Source organism: Sporisorium graminicola, chromosome SGRAM_12, assembly GCF_005498985.1.
Source record: "Sporisorium graminicola strain CBS 10092 chromosome SGRAM_12, whole genome shotgun sequence".
Lineage (NCBI taxonomy): Eukaryota > Fungi > Basidiomycota > Ustilaginomycetes > Ustilaginales > Ustilaginaceae > Sporisorium > Sporisorium graminicola.
Genome location: NC_043722.1, coordinates 472228 through 488167, shown reverse-complemented (window position 1 = coordinate 488167; position 15940 = coordinate 472228). Strand labels below are relative to the sequence as shown.

Sequence of the window (15940 nt, the reverse complement as noted above, 5' to 3'; positions counted from 1 at the left end):
CAGCTCTCCATTCTTTGCTGTCCGCGATCCATGCTCTTTCGACCAAACACACCCCTGTCTCCAGAACACTTCCTTTTCATCGAAAACTCCGAGAATGCAGGTCACAACCGCCCTCGTTACTGTGGCGTTCGCCATGTTCTCGATCAGCAGTGTCACTGCTGATTGGCTCCAGCCGACTGCTGGAGCCAACTATGAAAGCTACTGCAACCAAGGCAGTTCCAAGTCGAACAGGCTCCATGCCTGCTATGCCGCCGATCCGGATTTCATCAAGCAGCTCGAGGTTTTCGGCAAGTCTTCCTTTGATGGCTATCTAAGTCGTGATCAGAGAAGTAGGTGGTTCTTAACACTCGAACAGAATTTCAGCAGGGATAAGAACTGACAGAACATTTTTTGCGGGTGTTCTTGGATAGACTTTGTGCTGCTTGAAGACCACGACAGCCCGGCGCTTTCTCTACTGCTGACGAAGAAGTACAGCCTCGCCGTGAAGACGTGGCAGGTGATTGATCCTATCGACAAGCCGGAGGGGAAGTGTGTCTTTGTGCGCATCTCGAACGCTGGACACCCAGACCAGGTGCGATGGAGGAAGAATTTTTGTGGTACGGACCACATTGTTCTTCCTGACATGCTCTGGAAGTAAAGTCGGGACGGGACTCAGGCAGGCTTTTCCGGGCGGCTGCCTTTTCAATCTGGACCCAAGTGGTTCAGAACGGTTTCGCCGGTAGGCCAGCCAAGGTCGAGCATACTCAAATGTCCACACCGTGTATTGTCAGACTTGCTTCTCAATTCGACCGTCGTGATGATGTCGTCGGTCTATCTAGCTTGTATGGCAGGTACGGAACACCGTCCGCATTTGGTTTGCCGGTCCTGACAGAACTATACGAGTCTTTCATTTGTTTTACTCTGTGGCGTGCAGCTGTCCCACCGCCTGCTCCTAGTGACCTACCTAGCACCTTGGGAGCCGCATCTCTTGATCTCCATATAATTCTATGAGCCCACTACACTGCCACACACGCTCCTGCAATGACGCTTCGGGCCGTCTGAAGTGGAACTGCCGGGTGTATACATACTGAGTCCCGAGCAGCGGTACACCTCGTTCTTCCACATCTCCCCCCGCTCCCGCACGCAAGCTTCTCAACTTCGCCATGAGGATCAACAATGCACTCGGTACTGTGATCCTGACTGTCGTCGCTTCCGGGCGTGCTGCTGCCGGATGGCTCCCGAACACCCGTGATGCCAACTGGGCAACCTACTGTGAGCGCAACGGTCAAGAATACAGCAAGCTGCACGCCTGCTTCGAGGCGGACAGGGCGTACGTTGACGATCTGGGCCTCTTCGAGAAGCACCACCCGCACCGCGGCGAGTCGAAGTTCCACGGCTTCCTAAGTCCCAATAAATCAAGTAAGTCGCGGCTGCTACATTTGCAGACGGTACCGGGGACGGAAGACTAACGGCGTGCATTGTTCGTATGTTGCGAAAAGAGTTTGTGCTGCTCGACGATCCGAAAGACAGCAGTGCAGCCTCACTGCTTCTGACAAGAGGCTACAGCGTCGCCGTCAAGACTTGGCAGAGCATCACCCCGACTGGCCAAGAGGGTGAAAAATGCGTCTTCGTTCGTATCTTGACCTGGGATACACCTGCAAAAGTGCTTCTGAACCAAAACTTCTGTGGCTCGGTCCCCGTCAAGCTCCCGGACTATCTCTGGCACTGGCGTGCGCTTTACTTGCGAGTCCGGGTCTGCAGGCGGAAGCGCAAGGCCGGTCCCTCCGACCGACTCCTTCACGAATTGATCAAGTATCTGACTCACAACCACATTAATCTCAGCCAGTCCCACACACTCACGCACACCCCGTCCAAATCGCGTGGCATCACTTTGATTGCGTCTCGCATTTGACGCTACCAACTAAGGCTCCATCTCTACGCCCTTGGTCGCGTTATGAATGACACTCTGCCCCGGCGAAGCACTCCAATCCATCAACAGCAGCTCGAGTCGCACCGTCGCAGCCTTGACGTACGGCTTGTCGTCTCCATGCTGCAACCAGCCAGCCTTCTTGCCCTGAACACCTTGCTGCAGAAGCAGAGTAAACACCTTTCGCATCTGCTTTCCGTACACCTTGAGCGCATACGGGCCGGCAGTCTCAACAAACACGGACCAGATCGAGGGGCACATGGGATGGTCCAAAAAGGCGATCTTTGAGGTGGACGGTGTGAGCGCCCGCACGCTCCACCGCCACAACGTGGTCGAGCGGATGTGCAGCGGGATCTTGTCGACGTCGAGCGCAGAGGCGCCTGGTGGAGGGGTGGGGACAGTCTGTAGGATGGCAAAGTAGAAGGCAGTGATGCCGTTCATGCGGTTCGAGTAATTTTCCGTCGTCTCGTCGGCCGCCTTGTAACCCATCACTTTGCGGTAGGCTGCTTCATCCATGTCCTTGGTGCGCGCCGGCCACACGGGCACCACCCAGGGACACTTCTTGCACAGACGTGCCATCAACACGTCCGCCAACTCTACGTGTCCGAGCAACACCAGCCAGACAACGACGCGCGCCAAAGGGTATGCAGTGTCCTGTTTCGCAGCCACCTCTTGCTCAGCCTGCCGGATGAGACACTTGGACAAGTGGTTGAGGATCCAAGTATACACATCGCCTCCACTCGACGCAGTCGCCTGTTTCGCTGCATCGAGCACGCCGGCAATCGCCTGTGTGATACGGGTGATCTCTTGCCGCGAATTGGTCAGCTGTCCAATCTTAGGCGTGATCTGGCGCTTGGCCGCAAAGCACTGCTTGCGCAAGTCGGCGTTGGATGAGATGGTGGGCAGCACGTTGGTCTTGATATGACGGATCTTGGTCATCCACTCGTCGTACTCTGTAACTGCAGCTTTGCGGATGTCGTCTCCGCTACCGCCCATGGCACGAATCCTCGCCTGTTCTGCTTCATTTTGCTTCTGCTTGGCCGCTTCGGCTTCGGCCTCCTGTTTACGTCGCTCTGCATCCGCCTGAGCCGCTTTCTTCTCGGCCTCGATGCGGTCGAGTTCAGCCTGACGCGCTTGGGCAGCTTTACGCTCGGCTTCTTCTTGCGACTTGCGCGCTGCCTCGAGTCGAGCTGCTTCGGCCGCGGCGATCTTGCGCGCTTCGTTCTCGGCTGCAAGGATCGAGGCATCGATACCCGACCAAAGGTCTTTGTTCCGCGCTTCAAAGGCCTTTTTCACCTCGGCATCCTCTTGTGTGCGACGCATATTGAGAGATGAGAGCAGGGCTTGCACTTGATCTACATCTGCGTCGGGAGCAGCAGCAGTGGCCGAACGTGATCTCGAGAGAAAACCTGGGCTTGCGGCAGAGGCGCGCCCATCACGCTTTGAGGTGCGCGCACGGAACCAGGCCAGCTGTGCTGAGTTGCGGTTCCACTCTTCCCAGTCATCTCCGACCACGGAAGCTAGCTGGACGGCAGACGAGCTGCCGTGCCGACGCGACGGTTTTGATCGGCCGTGACCAGGTTGACGTTGGGAACAGGGTGTCAGTCCCTCGTCACTATCGCTTGAATCGTCCTGGTCATAAGGCGATGTTTCTGGAGAAGATGGACCATCTGAGTTGGCGTCGCCAGCCTCTTCTAGATCAGAGTCGGGTGCGTCGAGAAGGCTGCTGTCGTCTTCGTCGGACGAAGACAGCGCTGCATGGTCGTCGTCGGACGAATCATCATAGTCGTATGCCTGACTGCGGTGAGACCGATTGGAAGGCCTCATCCACGGCGGCAACGGCGCAGAGCCATTTGATTGCCGCCGCAACGATGATCCAGAACTGAGAGCTCCCAACCGCGCGGAGGATGGCGATGCGGCGGACAAGCCGACAAGCTCAAAAGACGGCGTAGCACTGCGTCTGCGAAGTTGCTGCTGAAATGGTAGCGGGGAGTCGGACGAGGATGCGTGCTGGGCACGGCTGCGCGGAGTCAGATCACTGGGTGTGTTGTGGTCGTCCTCATCGTGGTCAACTAGGAAGCGTTGTCGACGTTGTGTGCTAGGAGCGTTGGAGCTGTACGAGGACGTGTGACGCAGAATGCCCTTTCTTGTTGGTGTTCGAGACGACGACGAGGATGCAAAGTTTTGCTGATCCGTAATCCGTTGTTGGTGCGGAAGCGACTTTCGAATGACCGTCGGCGAAGGTTGCTCGTCTGCCGAGACGTCTGAAGCCGAGTCAAGCGTGAACCTCATCCTCGAGTCTGACCAAGCTCAAGCTCAAGCTTGGGGAAGTCTCCTCAAAGGCTTTGAGAGACGCCGATGGTCGTGGATGTTGTTCAAGAAAGCAAAGATGGAGAAGATGGGAGGTGAAGGTGCAAGCCACACGGAGCGAATGTGTCACTTTTCCTGGCTGACCAACTCCAACGTCCGGATTTCGGGCACTCTGGAAATCTAACAAATTGCCTGAACTTGCCACACATGAGTTCGAATGCTTCCTTTGCCACACCTTAAGACGCCGGCTATCCAAGTCTTCCGGAGACCCAACCATCCCTTCCGCCTCTCGCGCTGGCTGCACTAGCGTCGTTGTCTCCTTCTCTTCGCCCTGGAAACTCGCATGCTCTCATTGAAACGTTTGAGTGGCTACTTGCAGAGCACCAGACTTTCCTGGCGACAACTTGTTCCACCTCAGCTTCTCCCCCCTGCGGCCCTGGTTGGACGATCCAGCTTATCTTCCGAACCTTGGAGTGCGTCACACTGGCTTCATACAAACATGGCAGCATCTCACAAGCTCGATAGGCATGAAAAGCATGATAACCTCGCACGAGACGACCCCGAACACCAAGACTTCTTCGGTCCAAGGCCACCCCCAGGCTACTTTGCGCTAAGAGCTGCGACATCGCAAATCCTGCTGCCCTTGACAGTGTCGAACAAGTGCGGACAAGCATTCAGGTGGCGATGCAACAAGACATGGGAGCCCCGCGAGCAAGGCAGCAGCACCACCGAGCAGACGTACGAAGAGCAGACCGAGTGGTCGCTGTGTCTCTCGGATCGTGTGGTACTGCTTCGTCAAGACGAACATCGAGGGTTTCTCTACCACAGGACGTTGCTTCCCTCGTCAAGTGCGTCCGCCGGTGACAGCAAGCAAGAGCTGGAAGCAAGTAGGGAAACGGTTCGCTTCTTGATCGATTACCTCAGTCTTGATGTGCCCCTCGAGTCCCTGTATACCGAGTGGGCCGACAAAGATCCAGTGTTTGCCCGCTTCGCGACACGCTTCACCGGCCTCCGCATGCTCCGACAAGATCCCTGGGAATGCCTTTGCGCGTTTGTGTGCAGCTCGAACAACAACATTGCTCGTATAGGACAAATGGTCCAAAACCTCTGCACCCACTTCTCACCTGTGTTGCTCGAGCACTCTTATCCGGCCCCACCACCTTCACTCAAGAATGCTGACTCGCCCAAGTCTGAAGCCGAAGGTAGCACGACGCGAGAAGTGGAACAAGGGCAAGTCAGGATAGCGTTTCACCCTTTCCCGCCGCCCGAAGCATTGGCAAAGCCAGGCGTGGAACAGAAGCTGCGCGAACTCGGCTTTGGCTACCGTGCCAAGTATCTGGCCAGGACTGCGCAGATGTTGTGCGAGAGGCACGGCAAGGGAAAATCAACGGGACGGCAAAGTTCGAAGGCGAAAGCCGATCATCTTGATGAGACGCATTGGCTGTACGGGATCAAAGCTGAGGAAGACAGCAGCTCCTCCATCAGTCAGCTGCCAAGCCCGCCGATCTCGACAACAGACGACATTGCAAAAGAAGAACGAGATTCTGAACCGGTCAAGAAGCGCAGTCGACGGACGAGCTCGCGTGGCAGCCGCACCTCAACGGCTGCTTCCAGTACATCCGAGACCCCATCAGAGACAGAGGGAAAAACATTCGATTCCGTGCGATCCTACTTGCAACACTTGCGCACCGTCTCGTACCACGAGGCGAGGCAAGAGCTGATTCAGTTCCCAGGCGTGGGTCCCAAGGTAGCCGATTGCATCCTGCTCATGTCGTTGGACCAAGCTTCGAGCATCCCTGTCGATCGGCACGTTTTTCAATTCGCCGAAAAGTGGTATCGGCTTCGAACGAAAAAGTACGAAGAGATCGCCGACTACTTTCGCGATCTATGGGGCGAGTATGCTGGGTGGGCCCACAGTGTACTTTTCACGGCGGATCTGCGCTCGTTTGCCAACTACAATGTTGGTGGCAGCAAGAAGGAGGAAGAGCAGCTCAAACTTCACGGTGGACAAGGGTTCTGGGGCAGCAAGTCGGAAGAGCTGGGCTATCCGACACCGCCTCCGAGTCAGAGCGTGGTTAAGGGAGAGGCTGTCGAGCAGTTGCAAGCAGTGCATTCGCCTCCTCGAATCGCTATCCCCGATTTGGTACCTCAGTCCTTACGGCAGAGCGCGGAAGGTGGAGCGCTCGCAGAGCGGATCAAAAGTCGACCCAAGCGGAAAAGCCGGCTCAGCTGATCGCCTTCTTCCCAGCCTAGAACTTCGGGTCTTCCGCCAGCGTCTCCGCAACTTGCTTTCTTTCATAACCTTACTACGCGCCATCGAATCTCAGTATGTTCAATCTCTCACACCCATTTCAATTGAAGAACGCATGGCAACCTTGTTGTGAAAGAACCAAGTGCAATTGCAGATGCATTGCGGTCTGGTGTGCCGTCTACTTGCGAGTGCGGCGGTTGGCATTCGGATTCTTCCTGCCGTGGCCAATGACTGGCAGATTGCTCTTGTCTCGCGAAGCAAACTGGCTGCCCAAAAAGATGTCACCGGTATCCCACGCCTCTTCGTATCGCACCGAGAGCGAGTCCTTACCAGCACGCATAGCCTTTTCCAGAGCACGTTCCTCCTTGCGCTTCCTGCTAGCTTCCTTTGCGAGAGCACGCTGCCATTCAAGCTGATCCTCGCGAAGAATGAGACCCGATCCACCAGTCTTGCCTCCTGAAGCCGAACCGGGCTTGGGTGTAGGGATCGAGTACTTGGTGCCGCGCAGGTTGAAGCGGTAGTTCTTCTTGAGGTGCAGTTGGAATCCACCTTTGGCCGTGTCGTCGACTGTGACGGCAACTTTGGTGAGCGTGGCGTTACCGCAGACAGGGCAGAACTTCTTCTCCATGTCCTTGCACACCTTCATGCAGGCATGGCAACGCAGAACGAACGACTTGACGGCACGAACGCGAGAGCCGTGCACTCCGACCAGCGAAAGACCCATCTGCAGCAAGACATTCTGGACGGCAAAATCACCAGTGATGCAGGCAACGGTCATGTGGCCACCTTTTGAGTTGTTGCCATTCGCATCCCACGAGAGAGAAGGACGAGATTGGATTGAGGGGTCGTTGTAGTCGCGCGAGACGTGGTTCCTGTTGCTGTTGTGCGATTTGGGTTTCGCCTTGCTGCCCGACTCGACGCGCGACCAACCTTCCTCGAGCGGCTCTTCCGGCTCGAGTAGCTCGGCGGGCTCGGGCACGTCGTCTTTGCTCTGCTCGGTGTATTTCCAGCCAGGCATGCGGTTGTCCGAAACAAAGCCCATGCTGAGATTCTTCGCCTTTTGTACGTTGTCTGGCGTGATCCACGCTCCATCACCTTCCTCTTCCGACTCCTCATCAGTGAAGTCTTCCTCGACCCAGCCTTGTTCCGGACCCGGCTCGACTTGCGATGCATGCTCGTATACCTCTTCGTCTGCCGCCCTTTTCTCCTCTGATGAAGATGCGGATTGCTTTTCCTGTGCCGTTCCTACGGTTGCCGATGCACCTTCTTTAGCTTGTTTCTTTGCCGCCTTCTTCTCGCGATTTTCCTGGATGCGCTTTGTTACGAGTTGATCAACGGTGAGACCGGCTGCGGCAGCATCATCCTCCAACTTCTTTTGCTTTGCCTCTGCCTTTTGCTGGCGTTTCTTTTCAATGGCAGCCTGGCGAGCCGTATTCTGGTCAGCACCCGAAGAGGAAGAGGAAGGCTCGTTGGAGTTGCTTTGTTCGCCGGATATACCGACAGCAGCAGTTGTAGACATGGACGCAGGAGCTTCTCCCCTCTTTCCATCTGGACTGGTGCGGATGCGCTTCGTCCCATGTCGATGCACCTCTCTCTCGTACGTCAATGCGATCACTTCCAAATCCTGAGTCGACAGCACACCAATATCACCCGTCTTTTTGGCAAACTCGGTGGCCGCTACCATGCTGGCAGGGCCTGGCTGAACAACGTGAAGTTTAAAGTCGGGTCGAAGTCGGAGCGAATCAAGGTACTCGCGAGCCGATGCATGCTTGATCTCCTCGATGACTCGAGGAGGGATGTAGTACTCGGATGCCAGTCCATCGAGTGGCGCACGCATGATCAGCGCACCTGCATCGAGAATGAGTGTATCGATGCGTGGCTTTTTCGTTCTCACGCCTGCCTCCGAGACGGCATCGTCATCACCGCCGGCAACGGATGTAGAGGTAGAAGCAGCCGCATTCGACGATTCGGCAGCTTCATTTGCGGTCGTTTCTTGTTTCGGAGCAGGCGCCGTTGCTTTGGCACCAGCCGCGGCCATTGCCGCCCAAGTCGACATGGTTGAAGTCTGAAGCAATTTTCGCGCGAAGAAGAGTTTGCGCTATCGCAGATGGCTGGCTTGGCTCCTGTAGATGGTGGTTGGTGGGTGAATGTACGATGAGAAGCATTCCCCGGCCCCGAATCGTGCGCAAATAGTGCCGCTTCGCAGCTCTCGAAAATTTTGGAAGCTCTCTGCCCAGTTTTTGCCCTTTTACAAGAAGGAGCCGCCGAAATTTTCAGCGGTCAAGAAAAATTGACTTGGTCAGGGTCCAACGACAGCTCTGCCGGCCGACATGGGATTAGCGAACACTAATTGCACTCCGCCTTGTGTGGAGGCGAGGTTCTGTGTTAGAAATGCGAGGCTGGCTGCAGATGCATTCCCGCAAGTCACACAGATGTCTGACGAGCCTTTCGCATAGCCCGAACATCTCTAAATCACCTCGATACAACCAACACCTTGTTGCTCACTAGCATACAAATCAAACAAATCGGAACCGCACAATGCTCCGCAGCATAAGATTAGATTACATCACTCGCGGACTAACCCACGAAACGGTCCCTTGGGCTTAGTTGGGGCATCAGCGCTGCGTGGCCTTGCGCTGCACGGACTCGTCCGAAGGAACAATTCGCAAATTTAACGGTCGACGGCATTCTCCGGACATTCAACGTCTCCACAAGCCATCCTGATAGCCCTTTCACCACTCTCGATACCTTCCCCTCAATCAGCTCAGGATGACGGCAGTCTTGCCAGACGAAGTGGTCTACCACATCTTCTCACATCTCGATCCTTTCTCTCTGTCACGAGCCTCACAATGCAGCACCGCATTCTATAGGATCGCCACGTCGCCAGCACTATGGAAGCTGCCGTATCTCTTGCGATGGTCCATGGGAGATCGACAGCGCGAGAGCGAACGAGGAACCAACGAATGGCGCAGATACAGAAAGCTGCAAAGGCTCACCTTGCATGCGCGCAGAGCTGCAGCCGAGATGGGACTGCCATCAGCAGGCACATCCAAATCGCCCTTTCATTATCTGCAGCTTGACAAGTCAATTTCCACCTCGAATCCACCTCCCTTCAGGCCTGACTTCTATCGGCTCTTCTCAGAACGCATCCGCATTGACCAGCAAGTCTTGCACACGCTCTATGAGCAAGTCGCAACCACGCGCAACCGCATTCCTGCAGTCAACAGGATGGCACGACGTTGCGGGAGCGATGCAAAAGACGTGCTCTCTGCAATCATTGATGCTCAGTCCAGCTGTCCATCTTGGACGCCTAATGGCCTTTCTCATGAGGCTGCCACTAAGGCTCCTCAAGGTAGCGACAGGAGGAAAGATGCGCTTGCATACGACACGGACCGCTGCCGTCTGAGCGCCTATCAAGCGCACCTTCCCACCACCTTGCGATCTGACACCCATCATCTCAGCATCCTATTCCACGCTGGACAAATTCTAGAGCATCTGCAAAGGCGCGAAGCCATGCAGAGGATGAATGAGATCTCCCTAGCGGCGCGTGATCCAGGTGGTTTTCTCGAATCCATTGCCGACTCATCGGATTCGCCGTGCATGTATCTTTCCAAACAAACAGAGATCGCCATCTCTCTGCTCAGCATGTTCTTCGGAGGCGAAATCACGTACATCGAGGACCAGCTCGACGTTCTTGCCGCCGCCTGCGATTTGTACATGCAACAACATCCTGCACACAGCTTCGGACCGACAGCAAATGCATCTGCACTGGAAAGGGCAAAACATATGGCTTTGGCCATCTGCGACTTTTTGGCCGATCAAGGCTTTTACGGAGCCCGTCATGATCTTTTTCACGATGTGGATAATAACTTGTTGCATAAGTGCTTCACCACGAATCGCCAGACTCTGCCTCTCAGCCTCACTGTCATCTTCTGCGGCATTGCCAATCGCCTAGGCATGGCCGCATCGCTGTGCAACTTCCCGGGATGTATCATTGCTGTCGTTATGGTGGATCCCTCAGCATCGATACCAGCGCCGAACGAGACGCTCTCGACGGCACCCCAGGAGATGTTTTGGGTGGTGGTGTCCGACTACTTGACCAAGGCAAACGAAGCATACCAGCCTACCCCCAGCGATGCGTTTGCGAGGAGCGAGCGGAGGCCACATCCAAGCGATCTGTTCTTGGACCGAGCTGAATTGGCGCAGATCATCAGGAGAAGAGGACTCCCTCCTTCTGACGAGTACTGGCGCCCCACTCGGCCGGACGCCATGGTTAGAAGAGCGGTCAACAATGTTCTGCAGAGCGTACAGAATTTGCCTGCAGAGCTCAGAGACCATGCCACGAGGGTCGCGAGAGATACCGTACGCCGTATGGAGGTCGATCGCCAGTCGAGGCATTTAAGAGCGCAATGGTCCAACTTGACCCGCGTCGATCACGCCTTTCTCAGTGCGTATCACGGACGAACCGACCCCGTCGAACGAGAGAAGATCCTCAGTCGAGTCGCGAAAGTCTGGGACGACGACACAACATGTGCTGCGACGTGTATCGATGAGGACGAAGCAACGTGGGGTATCGTGAAAAGCTGGCGTGCCGAGTCCATGCACACATTAGCACTCATGCCGACAGAGCAAGTCATGCCAGCGATGCCGTTCCGTCAGCAACTCCGTGACTATCTGGAAGCACGCGCCTCTGACAATGACTGGACCCACACTATCAAAAATTTGGACCGACGCGTAGCGGAACCTTCGGACCACATGGAGCAGATGGCCAAGTATGCAGCCGTCAACGTATTGATGAGGTTCGGTGGGCTCTCGCCTGCTCGTAACAGCGATCTTATTGCTGGCTTTGTGCAGAAAGACTTTCCGCTTGACCTCGAGGTCATGGAGACAGACCTTCTCGGAGTTGAGCACGCGGATGCAGAGGAAGGCGCAGAAGTGGGTGCAGATGCGACCAGCGAAGGCAGTGACTCGAGCAACGAGGCGACGTTTTCAAGTCGAGAGGAGTCGTATGGTGCGCTGCCGCTGGGAGGGGGCGTGCTTGGGGATTCGTTCAGTCCGGCCTCACGGATGGCGATGGCACGCATGCTTCAGGCTGCGCGGATGTCGGATCGTCAAGGGCAGCCGATTCGTCGCAGGCGGGCTGCTGAGACCAGACAGGAGCCAGGGCAGACAGAATCCCCGGGGAACGCATCGGGCATCCGAGAGGCTGAGGATGTAGGGACGGGCACGGCTGCCTTCCGTATAGGCACCGTCTTCCGGCACCGCACCTATGGATACACAGGCCACATCGCTACATGGGACCCTCACTGCGCTGCACCCGAAGACTGGATCGTACACATGGGCGTAGATCGTCTCCCCGCGCCTTTTGAACCGGCTGCTTACGATTCTTCCGCATCTAGCTCGACTCCGAGACGCGGTGGCCGACATCAGCCGTTTTATGAATCCATCACGTACACGAGCCACCACGGCTCCCGCCGCTACGTTGCCGAAGTCAACATCGAACCGATTCGGGGACCGATTTGGATTTACGGACTTCCCCCGAATGAGGCTCGAACAAGCTTAGATGCGGATGGGTCGGAAGAAGAGAGTCTGGCGCTCAAAGGGGCGCTGCATCGGGTGATGCAAGATCGGCTTTTTGGAGCTTCCTTTCGATGCTTCGACCAAGCAAGGGGACGGTTCAGGAGGAGCATGCTTACGAGAGAGATGTTTCCCGATGATTTATCGGACGACGAAGACGACGAGGAGGGCGATGGCGAGCTTGGAGCGTTGGAGGCGGAGAGCATGGAAAATCTGTCCGAGGATGGACATTGGTGATCTGCCACCCCCTCATTTTACTGTCGGTCTGAGTGCACAGCCGCGAGGTACAAGATGGGCGATTAGCAGTACGTTACTCAAATCATATCTAGCAAATCATATCACCATATCCTTTAGCGCTTTGATTGCAATGTCTTTGATCAACCTAGGCCTGCGCCTCTGTACCAGCGCAGTCTGCCATCTTGGCTAGCCGTCACGAAGCGGGTCATTGAGCTTGAGGTTGCCACCGACGGAGCGTCTGGCACGCCATCCCCCTCTGCTGAGTCCACCGGTCGAGGTTGAAAGCAAAATGCTGCAATAGGCTGCGTCTCGCCACCGTTCCATACCGGCGTCGACTTGGTGGGCGACGCCAGATCCCAAAACTTGATGCTCTTGTCTGCCGCTATGCTAGCAAACACGTTCGACTCTCCCGATGCCGGTGAGGCAAGGTCCAGCACCCACCCCTTGTGGCCAGACAGCGAAGCAACGGTCGCACCTATCCTCGGCGCGTCCCTCGCAAACATGGACGTCTGCTGGGGCGAAAGAATCGGCTTGACGTCATGGACGCTGATCGTTCGGTCGTCCGAGCCGCACAGCAACAGGTGCTGCGTAAACGACAGCACGCGAATAGGTGACGGATGGTCCAGATACGTCGACACCAGTGTCAAAGTGGATGCAGAGTCGAGCGTGTAGAGTAGCACTTGCCCTGTGTTGGTGCCCACAGCGAGCAAGGTGCCGGAAGGGTGGAAGGCGAGCGAGAGCCCGAAGGCGTCCTTTGGCGCGTTTGAGAGAGGTGCAACGCTGAGTGTGGTTCCAAAGACTGTGGAATCGGTGGCCCTGGGGAGCGCATGCAGTGAGACCCGTGCTCCGGCTCCAATGGCAGCGAAGAGAGGAGCAGAAGGGTGCAGGGCGGTCTTCCACGCTTCGGACAGCTTCGTCTGGGCGTCCGAGTGACTTGTGAGCGAGTCGATGGTTCCCAAGAGCAACGCTTCTGGGTCATCAACGGGTAGCGGCAGCAGTGCGGGCTCTTGAGTCACCGCGTCCGCCTCGCCTACATTACCACTGCTGTCGTCCACCACCTTCGACGCGCGAAATGGTATCAGATCCCACAACGCAATCGTCCCATCAATAGCATTCGAAAGCGCAATACTGCCAACGTCGTTCGTGCTTATACAGTGGACAGCATTGCGGTGTGGTTTGGGTGGATTGCGAAAGGCGAGCGCCGAATGCGCATCAAACACCTTGACATTGCCCTGACAGTCGCCAGATAGAATGACGCCCTGAGAAGATGAGGAGGCTGAGGAAACCCAGCAGACCGCCACGACAGGTGCAGGGTGCGATTGAGAGGGGAGAGACTCTTTGTCACTCAGGAATTGGAGCGACATGATGACCTGTATAGTGGTGGAGACGGATGTAGTTCGACGCAGAGGGAAGAGCGTGAGGGTGTCAAAGCGTCATCAGTCGAGAAGAAGTGGAGAAATGCAGCCCAAAAAATGGGTTCGGAATTCGGGACAAACGCGCTTTGGAGAGAGGAAAGAAACGAGAACCAACACCATCAAGCGACTCTTCTCACTCTTCCTTTCGGCCAAAATCAGGAAACTGCGTTGCATCGTCCGCAAAGGCCTCCCACCACTCTCCGCCACTCGGTGAGCTCGACGAGGCTCGAACACGACATATTGGCCTTGCTCAGGATGACGGTGTGCAAGTTCTTCCTGCAGAACAGATGCGCATACGGCAACAACTGCAAATTTGAGCATCCGCAAGGTGGTGCTAGTGGCGGACCGGGAAGGAGCGGCTTCGGTCAGAGCGCATTTGCCCCCCCTTCAGCGTTTGGTGGCGGTGGCGGCGGAGGACCGAACCCGTTTGGCCAATCTAGCGCCTTTGGCTCCGCTTCAGCATTCGGCAGCGGCACCAATAATGCAGCTGCAAGTGCGTTCGGCAAACCAGCGGGGGCGAGTGCGTTTGGCGCCACAGCACCGAACGCTTTCGGAGGAGGCGGAGTTGGAGGAAGACCAAGCGCATTTGGTGGTCAGCAGACCACTGGCTCAGCTTTCGGTGGAGGTAATACGGCAGGGGGTTCAGCGTTCGGAGGGAGTGCGGGAGGTACCAGTGCTTTTGGATCAACTTCCACACCGGCGTCGGCGTTTGGTGGTGTCAACAAGCCTGCTTCCGCCTTTGGCTCCGCTGCGCCTGCATCAGCCTTCGGATCGACGTCGATGCCTGCTTCTGCATTCGGATCTAGCACAGCGCCGTCTGCGTTCGGAGCCAGTACCGCCGCTCCCTCTGCATTCGGTGTCACCTCAACGCCATCAGCGTTCGGAGCTACATCGACTCCATCAGCGTTCGGAGCAACTTCGACACCCTCTACGTTTGGCTCGGCACAGAATGGCTCGGCATTTGGTAGCAGCAGCAACACCACACCATCTGCCTTTGGCTCCACATCCACCTCTGCCGCGTTCGGCACTCAATCCGCGTTCGGCACACAAGCTCGTCCGTCCGCCTTCGGTGCCGCTGCTACCGCCCCCGCTACCTCCACTTCTACCACTTCAATACCGTCAAACCTAGCATCTCTCAACCCCAGTATCCCATTCACATCGAAAACAAACACATACGGGGACTCGAATCTCCCCGAAGTCTCGCTCACGGCCGCATCGATCGCCGAGGATCTCGGCCCACATGGACGGCCGCTGTGGAAGTTGACTGCATACGGGCCTGCGCGCGGAGAGCCGAATTTGGTCAGTGGCAAGGATGTCAGTCCGGACGAGTTGAGGGTGATGGCGTATCAGGCGAGGGCGAGTGGCGCCGAGGCGCAGTATGCGCAGCACGAACAGAAATTGTTTGGGGACGCTGACGCAGAGTACAGGGCGGTGGCAGGGCAGCAGGGTGCGAACGCGGTGAGGATGGCGGAGAGGAACAGGGTGGAGAGGAAGAAGCAGCTTCAGCTGCTGCAACAGGGTACACCAACAGCGACCACGGCAGGGGGCCAAGGAGGTGGGGGAGGAGCATCAGCGTTCGGACAGGCGTCTGCGTTTGGCGGCGGGAATACCGCGGGGTCAGCATTTGGGGCCAAACCACCAGCAGCAGGTGCGTCGGCGTTTGGCTCTGGGTCTGCGTTCGGTGCTCCAGCAGCCCCCGCTTCAGCGTTCGGCCAGCCTTCTGGGGTGACATCAGCATTCGGCCAACCGTCCACCTCAGCGTTTGGATCCACTTCCACTCCCACACCGGCAGCAACGGCGACGGGGAGCGCGTTCGGCAGCACTTCCGCTTTCGGCTCCTCCGTCACCACCGGCAGCGCGTTCGGCCAACCGCCTGCCACTTCGAACACTACCTCGGCATTCGGGAGCACACCCGCTTCGCAGTCACAACAACCACAGCATGCCTCAGCATTCGGCAGCACTGCGTCTGCGTTCGGATCTTCCGCGTTCGGGTCTACCGCGTTCGGCGCGAATCCTCAGGCGACGCTCAAAGAGGATCCGTACAAGGCTTCCGTGCCCAAAAAGGCGGATCTCACACAAGAGGTGTTGGCGCTGTTTGAAAAGGATGTGTTCGAGTGGGGGCAGGTGCCGTTCATCGAACCGCCTATTGATGTACGTTGACATGCGGAACTCTTTGCAACCAGTAAGAATTAACACTTGACAGAAGATGGACAGAGGAGAGCATGGTAAGCTGAGCTAAATGCT

General features: G+C 56.6%; 7 protein-coding genes across 7 annotated transcripts; 4 read left to right on the top strand and 3 right to left on the bottom strand.

The window, feature by feature from the left end:
- Positions 1–94: 94 nt before the first annotated feature.
- On the top strand, positions 95–1891 carry EX895_001725 (uncharacterized protein; the record flags this gene model as incomplete). The annotated part of the gene is made up of 4 exons (XM_029882324.1): positions 95–329; positions 411–571; positions 1128–1398; positions 1479–1891. The coding sequence occupies 4 exons, from the start codon at positions 95–97 to the stop codon at positions 1889–1891; spliced, it is 1080 nt and encodes a 359-aa protein (XP_029741179.1).
- Positions 1892–1900: 9 nt separating this feature from the next.
- Positions 1901–3229, bottom strand: EX895_001724 (uncharacterized protein; the record flags this gene model as incomplete). The annotated part of the gene is made up of 1 exon (XM_029882323.1): positions 1901–3229. One exon carries the CDS (start codon positions 3227–3229, stop codon positions 1901–1903), a length of 1329 nt encoding a protein of 442 aa, XP_029741178.1.
- A 1486-nt stretch (positions 3230–4715) lies between these two features.
- EX895_001723 (uncharacterized protein) lies at positions 4716–6449 on the top strand (the record flags this gene model as incomplete). The annotated part of the gene is made up of 1 exon (XM_029882322.1): positions 4716–6449. One exon carries the CDS (start codon positions 4716–4718, stop codon positions 6447–6449), a length of 1734 nt encoding a protein of 577 aa, XP_029741177.1.
- A 196-nt stretch (positions 6450–6645) lies between these two features.
- On the bottom strand, positions 6646–8523 carry EX895_001722 (uncharacterized protein; the record flags this gene model as incomplete). The annotated part of the gene is made up of 1 exon (XM_029882321.1): positions 6646–8523. The coding sequence occupies one exon, from the start codon at positions 8521–8523 to the stop codon at positions 6646–6648; it is 1878 nt and encodes a 625-aa protein (XP_029741176.1).
- Positions 8524–10067: 1544 nt separating this feature from the next.
- EX895_001721 (uncharacterized protein) lies at positions 10068–12281 on the top strand (the record flags this gene model as incomplete). The annotated part of the gene is made up of 1 exon (XM_029882320.1): positions 10068–12281. One exon carries the CDS (start codon positions 10068–10070, stop codon positions 12279–12281), a length of 2214 nt encoding a protein of 737 aa, XP_029741175.1.
- Positions 12282–12421: 140 nt separating this feature from the next.
- Positions 12422–13645, bottom strand: EX895_001720 (uncharacterized protein; the record flags this gene model as incomplete). Its single annotated transcript, XM_029882319.1, has 1 exon — positions 12422–13645. One exon carries the CDS (start codon positions 13643–13645, stop codon positions 12422–12424), a length of 1224 nt encoding a protein of 407 aa, XP_029741174.1.
- A 306-nt stretch (positions 13646–13951) lies between these two features.
- Positions 13952–15856, top strand: EX895_001719 (uncharacterized protein; the record flags this gene model as incomplete). The annotated part of the gene is made up of 1 exon (XM_029882318.1): positions 13952–15856. The coding sequence occupies one exon, from the start codon at positions 13952–13954 to the stop codon at positions 15854–15856; it is 1905 nt and encodes a 634-aa protein (XP_029741173.1).
- Positions 15857–15940: the final 84 nt, after the last annotated feature.